This window comes from Lonchura striata, chromosome 2 (genome assembly GCF_046129695.1).
Source record: "Lonchura striata isolate bLonStr1 chromosome 2, bLonStr1.mat, whole genome shotgun sequence".
In the NCBI taxonomy this organism is placed as follows: Eukaryota; Metazoa; Chordata; class Aves; order Passeriformes; family Estrildidae; genus Lonchura; species Lonchura striata.
The window spans coordinates 19141589-19149051 of NC_134604.1; the positions used below are offsets into that span (position 1 = coordinate 19141589).

General features: G+C 60.6%; 1 protein-coding gene across 1 annotated transcript; it reads left to right on the forward strand.

Moving 5' to 3' along the window:
* The first annotated feature begins 498 nt into the window (after positions 1–498).
* Positions 499–1563, forward strand: TPBGL (trophoblast glycoprotein like). The gene has a single exon (XM_021544031.1). The coding sequence runs from the start codon at positions 499–501 to the stop codon at positions 1561–1563; it is 1065 nt and encodes a 354-aa protein (XP_021399706.1).
* The last annotated feature ends 5900 nt before the right edge of the window (positions 1564–7463 follow it).

Here is a 7463-nt window from a genome sequence, read left to right on the forward strand (position 1 = left end):
GCCCATCTTACTGGGAAAGGACCGGGACAGCCTCCAAATCCTCCCCGGGCTTGACGGGGACCGCGGCGTCTCCTAATCTTCCCTCGGATAGCAAGGGGACCGCGGCAGCCCCGTCCAGCCCCCAGGACCCCGCAGCGCCGGGGTCTCGCTGGGTTCGGTGCCGCGCCCGGCTCAGCCCAGCCCCGCTCGGCTCCCCCGACGGCCACCGCCCGCGGCGCTCCCCAGCCCATCGCGCAGCGCCGGGCAGCCCCAGCCTGTCCCCTTCTCTTCTTCCTCCTCCTCCTTGCTCTCCTCCCTTTCCACTCCCCCCCCCCCCACCCCCCACCACCCCCCCGGCCCGATTTGGGCAGCGGCGCGACCGGCGTTGCCGGCAGAGCCGCCGTGTGCGGGCGCGGAGCCGGAGGCAGATCGGCCCCGGGGGGCTGCGGCGAGGCAGGAGCGACGCCCCCGCGGCCCCCGGCCCGGCCCGGCCCGGCGCTGCATGCCCGCGCGGGCAGCATGGCCCGCAGGCAGGCGCGGCCGGCGGGCGGCGGGCGCTGGCTGCCCTGGCTGGGGCTCGCCCTGCTGCCGCTGGCCGTGCCCCCCGCCGCCGCCCCCGCCGCCTGCCCCTCCGCCTGCTACTGCGTGGCCACCCCGGAGCTGGTGCAGTGCCGCTACGAGAGGCTGGAGGAGCCCCCGAGGGAGCTGCCGGCCGCCGTGCACAACCTCAGCATCGCCGGCAGCAACCTGAGCGTCCTGTCCCGCGCCGCCTTCGCCGCCCTTCCGCTGCACGACCTCCGCCTGCTCCGCCTGCGCCACGACAACATCCACACCATCGAGGACATGGCCCTGCAAGGCCTGCCCGCCCTGCGCACCCTCGACCTGAGCCACAACCCGCTGCTCTCGGTGGCCGCCGGCGCCTTCGCCGGGGTCCCACTGCTGCGCACGCTGCAGCTGAACCAGGCGCTACTGGCGGCCCCGCTGGAGGAGCAGCTCTCCCTGGCCATGCGCAACCTCAGCCTGCAGCGCCTGGAGCTGGCGGGCAACGCGCTGCAGGCGCTGCCGGCCGCCCTGCTGCCGCCCGGCCTGGAGGAGCTGGACCTGCGGAACAACTCCCTGCGGCGGCTGGCGGCCGCTGAGCTGCGCAGCCTGGACGCACCGGAGCTGCGGGGGCTGCGCCTGAGCCTGGGCGCCAACCCGCTAAGCTGCGACTGCGGCCTGCGGCCCTTCCTGGCCTGGCTGCGCGCCGCCGCCGCCCGCGTGCTCGACGCGCGGAGCCTGCGCTGCGCGGGGCCGCCGGGGCTGCGCGGCACGGCGCTGCTGCGCCTGCGGCCCGAGGCGCTGGCCTGCGCCCGCAGTGAGGGCGGCGAGCCCGGCGAGCTGGAGACCGCCTCCTACGTCTTCTTCGGCATCGTGCTGGCGCTCATCGGCGTTGTGTTCCTCATGGTGCTCTACCTGAACCGCCGCGGCATCAAGCGCTGGCTGCACAACCTGCGCGAGGCGTGCCGCGACCAGATGGAGGGTTACCACTACCGCTACGAGCAGGACGCCGACCCGCGCTGCGCCGGCACGCCCGGCCTCTGACCGCGCCCCCGGCAGCCGGCTCGGCCCCGCCTCGCCCCGGCACTGCGGGGAGAGCCGGCCTCGGGGCGGGCGCTGGGGCGCGCCGGAGCGGGGGGACCGGCCTGCGGGGCTCCGGAGCGGCTCCCCCTTCCCGCGCCCTCTCCGAGCCCGCGGCTCCCGCAGGGCACCGGGCTGTACCGCTCCCCCCTGGCGGTGCCCGCGGGGTCCCGCGGGGTGTTGGCATGCACAGCCCCGGCGCTCCCACGCCCGGGTGCGCGACTCGGCAGTTTGCTTGGCTCAGCCCGGGAAGCCGCGGGCAGTACCTGAAACTGTCCTCCTGGACGTTCCTGGAGCCTGGACTTGACTTCGACCATGTACAGCTCTCTTTCCTATTAGATTTCTATTTGACAGGTGCAAAGTTGAACTCGATTTCCTTTTTTTTTTTTTTTTCCCTTTTATTTTCTCTGCAAATGGGAGAACAAGTCCAGCTGCTGCCCCCGGGAAGCGAAGTGCTTTTCCGATCCCGTTTATCCATTAGGTTTTGTTCAATGACATTTCCAGCTCGTTCTAGGCACAAGGCGATGCAGCTGTAGGAAACGCCTCCGCTGGCTGCGTGCATGTTCCCCGGGACACGCGGGGGCAGCCCTTTGACTCTAGAGTGTAGCGTAGACCTGGCTGTCTCGGCACTTTGTAATTTAAAACGAGCCCAGCAGAAGCTCCCGCCCTAATTCCCCTGTCCGTGTTTGCTTTAGTGCCTGTGCCTGTTACTATGTCCTAGAGCAAATATATTGAAAGCTGCACCCACTCCATCGTCTATTTTCTATACATCTCCTTGCAAACGATTTGCGAATATTCCCGTGGCTGAGGCGAAGTTGTTGCGGTCGGTTTGTCAGAGGAAGGGAACTCTGGGCTCCTCTGCTTCCATCGGTGCTTAGGAACTTTTGCTGAGCTGGTTTGGTGGCCAGGGATGCAGAGGGGTTTTGTGTGGCTTGTGCACAGATCTCAGGCTCTGCCAGTCCTGATCCTTCCCTGGCAACAGCACAGGGGCTCGGGAAAATTATCCAGGTAACAGTTTGCTAAAGCAATTCTTCTCTCCTTGGTGGTTTGGTATCCAATTCGTGATGTGCCGGAGCGCTGAGCATATCCGGCTGCGGGGCTTCCCCAAAGGAAGCTGCAGCTTTTGGAATGCGGCGTCTTAAAATGCCGAGTTTCGGTGCTGGGATGAACGCTGAAGCGTTGCGTTTTGAGGCATCTGCGTTTGCCTTTCCCCACGGCGGGAGGCTGATGCGGGCAGGGCGAGGAGCGCGGCTTCCTTCAGCCGCGGGTGGCATGCCGGGTGTTCGGGGATGCTCGGGAATGTGCCCGGTGTGCTGGCTTTGAGTTGAGAGTTCTGCGGGAGCTGTGTTCCTTGAGCCTGGGTGCGTGTGCACTCAGCTGCCAGGAGGACAGCACAGTTATTTCCATCCCGGCCGTGCCTGGAGGCACCGGCAGGGATGCAACCTGCTGTAGGATCCTTTGCATTTTTCCCCTTTGAAATTCCTGCCCTTCAAATCCCAGTATCGAGGTGGGAAAGGAGAGCCTGAGGCTGGGTTGTGTTCGAGTGGGGATACAGCACTGGGAATCGCAATGATTTTGCTGGGTGTTCTGAGCTGGTCCTACTGAGCAGGGAGCTGGTTGTCCGCTCTGTCCTGGCTCCTGAGGAATCCTGAGATCCCCATGGCTCAGCTCCTTGTGAAACTTGTTGCATTTTGAGGACCTTTTCCTGAGGTTGTCCCCCTGGACCTTGTGGGCTGCAGTGCCACCTTGTCACTCCATGCAGTCAGCTTCTGGGGGAGAAATCTTAGCCTGCCCTCGCCTTCTGCTTCCCCACCTCCTCCCTTCTTCCCTTTCCCACCCCAGTGCAGCCAAACCGCAGCCCCTGAGCAAAAGGGGCAGCAGGGTGGATTTGCACATCTGGCAGAGCACACCCCAGCTGTGACTCCAGGGGCACAGCATCCATTCGCGGGGACAGAGATGGGGAACCCTGGTGAGGGGGAGCGTGGGGCAGGGAGAAGCCTGGAGGAAGCAGGGAGAAGGGGAATGTTGGAGCAGGGAACAGAGCACCAGTCTGGCAGCAGGCTTTGGTCTCTGGCAATAGATAATGGGCTCTGGCAATAGGTAACGGGAAGGAAATCGCCTCCAAGCAAAATGAGAAGTGACCAAACACTCCCTGACCCCGAAGCCCTTTCTCTGAAGGGGTGGCTGGTGTGGGCAGCTGGTGGCTCCAGCTTTTCCTGAGGCCAGAGGGAGGGAGGTGGTGGCTTCTGCTGCCCAGGGATGAGGGCACTTCTCCTTTTGGCACCAAAAGGTTTGGGCCATCCTGGCCTTCCAAGCTGGGTGCAGTGAGACCCCTCCAAAGATGCCAAGTCCCCCCAGGTGATGTGCAGGGGGTAGGATGGGGCTGGATAAAGCTAAAGCTGTGGGAGCACAATTCCTGTTGCTTGTTAGCATAGATATGATTCTGTACAGCGCATACCCCACACATGATGAAGGAGCAGGATTAGGGAACCTCTGGATTAGGGCATTGTCACTGAGCTGAGACTCAAAATGTGCTTTTTGGGTTCTCAAAGAAGGCCTTGTGTTTGGAGACGCAGCTGCCATCCCATTTACATGCAGTCCCTTTCCATGAAAGAATGTGGATCTCCCAATGTCCCAAGCTCATGGCAGGAGCTGCTGCCCGAGCAGAAAGTCACTCCAGCAGCTCCTGGAGCCTAGGGAAATGCAGGATAGAAACAGTATCTGTGATAGGAACCAAGAAAAGCATGCTCAGAGTCCCCTGCAGTGGCTCATAATCAAAACAGAGGGGGGGGGAAAGCCAGAAAATGTCTATTTATATGCCCTGCATATATGAAGTGCCACTAGTGCTTTGCAACCAGCACAGGCTTTGAGATCTGCTTTTCCTTCCTTATTTTCAAAAGCTCAGATGTTCCCTGGGCTGATCAAGCGGGCAGGCAGGAAGGTTTGGCTGGGGAGGGGGATGTGGGTGCAGCTGGAGCTGGGATGGACACCCAGCCCCCAGAACATCCTGGGGGCGTTCAGGTGTTCATGTCACTGAATCAGGGTATCCCCGGTGGCCCAAGGTGCTCCATGGTGCCCAGAGCTGTAGGAAAGAGGCTGAGTGTGGTTCTCCTTTAGTGCAGAAGAGGCCAAAACTCCCAGTGTGGTGACGGCAGCTGGATTTTTCCAGGAGAAATAACTCAGCTGGAGCATCACCCTTGTCTTCACTGAGCCCAGGGCTGTGGTGCTCCTGCACTGGGGCAGGGAAGAAAATCAGCCATAAGCTGCCTCATGAAACACACTGAATTACTGATAATTATTTCTCCCCAAGCAACTTCACCCCTCAGAACCTACACACCAGGCTCCTTAGTCCTCACATTTCTTCTTCCATTATCACAAATTAACCCAAACCTTCAGAGGGAGGAAAAACACCCTCTGCTTTTCATTGTTTCCTTTAGGAAAAGCAAGACAGGGATGCTACCCTCATACCTTGGGGAAACTGAGGCACAAACAAAGCAGGGTGGATAGCAAGGAAGGGTTTGTACAGGGGAAAAACCCCACAGAAATGGATTTCAGTCCTCAGCAGGGTTCACCTGAAACATTGGTGGTTCAGGACTGCCACACCCAGGCCAGTACTCTGTCCTTCCTTTGGTTTAGGGGTGGCTCCTGTGCCCTGCCAAAGAAAGTGCGATTGTTAGTAAGGATATCTCCAGTTTACCTATGGATGTTTCTAATTAGCCAGGTTGGGATATTCCTGGGAGATGGGCGCTCCTTGCTGAGCACAGAGCTGTCCCCAGCAGCAAGGAGGGGCTGGAAGTGACACTACCAGGGATTGGGGGACTCCTCCTGAGGGGCAGGAGCTGGGGACACTCAGTTTGACCAGGGGGCAGGTTGAAGTCCCTGTGTGTTTTCCCCAAGCCCGGCTCCAGGCAGCCACTCAGGGAGCTGGCACAGCAGTGCCCAGGCAGATGGGGAAGGACATGTTTCCACTAATCTGCCCCAATCTGGATTATTTCTCCAAATAAACCTCTGTTCCCAGCTGTTTTAAGCAAGTTTTTGGCATGCTGGGGACAGGTGGGATTGTGGGGATGAGGGGGAAGCTGGCAGGGCTGGAGGAGATGGAGGGGATGACATCTGCTGGGTGTACCTGTGCCAGTAGATTCCCATTGTCTGCACAGAGAGAGGGACCAAGCATCTCTGAGGTGGTTTGGCAGCACAGCACCCAGATCCTGAGGCTGGGATCATCCCATGGGGCCTCAGGCCTTTGCTGAAGTTTCCTCCTATCAAAAGCCAGTGGAAAGTGACTTGTGTTCGGGCCCAGTGTCCCCCACCTCATCTCCGATCCAAAGCAGAGCTGAGCTCCTCTGCAGCTCCTGTCAGGATAAAACAGCCAGAAAAACCCTCTCGTGCTGCCTGTCTAGTTCTTGGGGGTTTAGGGATCTCCCAGGGAGCCAGGATCACCCCAGGGCAGGTCAGAGCAGGTCCCTGGTCCTGCCTAAGGACACACAGGCAGCCTGCAGAGCTGCTCTGTCCTCCCGGCACATGCCCCAGCCACTCACCAACCTGACATTTACAAATCCCTATTTTTAGATGACCTTCATCACTTCTAATTGTTCAGGCTCCCCAGCCTCAGGAATGCTGCTGTGCATGGGCAGGATGGGTCCCTGAGCCCATTTCTCTCTTCCCTGTGCCTCAGTTTCCCTTTTAGCAAACTGCAATTGAGGGTCTCCCCTTGACTCTGGGGACCAGGTTTTGGGGGCTGTTGGTCCCGCTCCCACCCCAGGCCCTCCGACAGGATTTCAGGTGCTCCAGCAGGGAGCACCTAGCCCTTCACCAGCACCAGCTCCCGGGGCACCAGTCCAGTCCTCCTCCCCCAGTGGGAAGCAGCCGAGCAGGGCAAATCCAGGAGGGACTGGCTCCGGAGATGCCTCAGGCGCCTGCGGAGAGCTGAGCCCAGGGAACAGCCCACGTGGGCTGGGCTCAGCACATTGGTAATTAATTTAGTTACCAAATTAACATTTAAATTGACAAGACCCGGATGCAAAGCCAGGCACTGCTGCCTGTCAGGATTCATCGGCTTCCAGCAACCCTGGCTGCTCCCAGGCGGGTGTCCCTGGGTCCTGGTGCCCTGCCAGCAGCACCGAGGGGCCATGGAGTCTCCAGGAGATGCTCTGGTCCCCCACACTGCTCCCACGAGCTCCATCATGCTGTCCTGGAAGAAATGCCTGTGTGCAGCAGGGACAAGGACAGCAGGTGTCCTGGGGTCCTACTCTCCCTGCTGAAGTACACCCCAACCCTGAACTGCCGGCGGTCCTGCCTGGCCTTTGGCTGCCCCCCACACTGAGGGGGACACACTGGGACACGCAGGGTTCCATCCCCCTGCAGGAACCAGTAGTGACATCCAGTGCTGAATGCTGCAACGACAGCCCAGCAGTGGCTCAGCCAGGTGTCCCCACTACAGTCCCTGCTGTGCCCGGGGTGCTGCCACTGCTCCCCTGTCTTCAGTCCGAAGAAACCCAACCCTCTCCCCAGCTTCAAGCCCGCTGCAATGGCCTGCAGAGGATGGGCTGGAATTCAGAGGTGGTTGTGCTGCGCTGGGAGGGGGAGAGAGGCCCAGGGATAGCAGCCTTGGCAGATAAAAACAACAGCAGGTACACAGGATTCCCTGGCCTGAAGCTGCAGCTGCTACTGAAGGGACACTCCGGATCCCCTCAGCCCCAGGGACACCCTCCATGATCAGGGAGATCTCAGTGCCATCAAAAGGAGGAGGCTCTGAACAGTATCTTGTTCCCAGGCCTTATCCAAGTGGCACATGGATATTCCTCCAAGTCAAGCTCATCTTCTGGGGCAGAGGTGTTTGGCTAAAGAAGACAAAGAAACCTGGA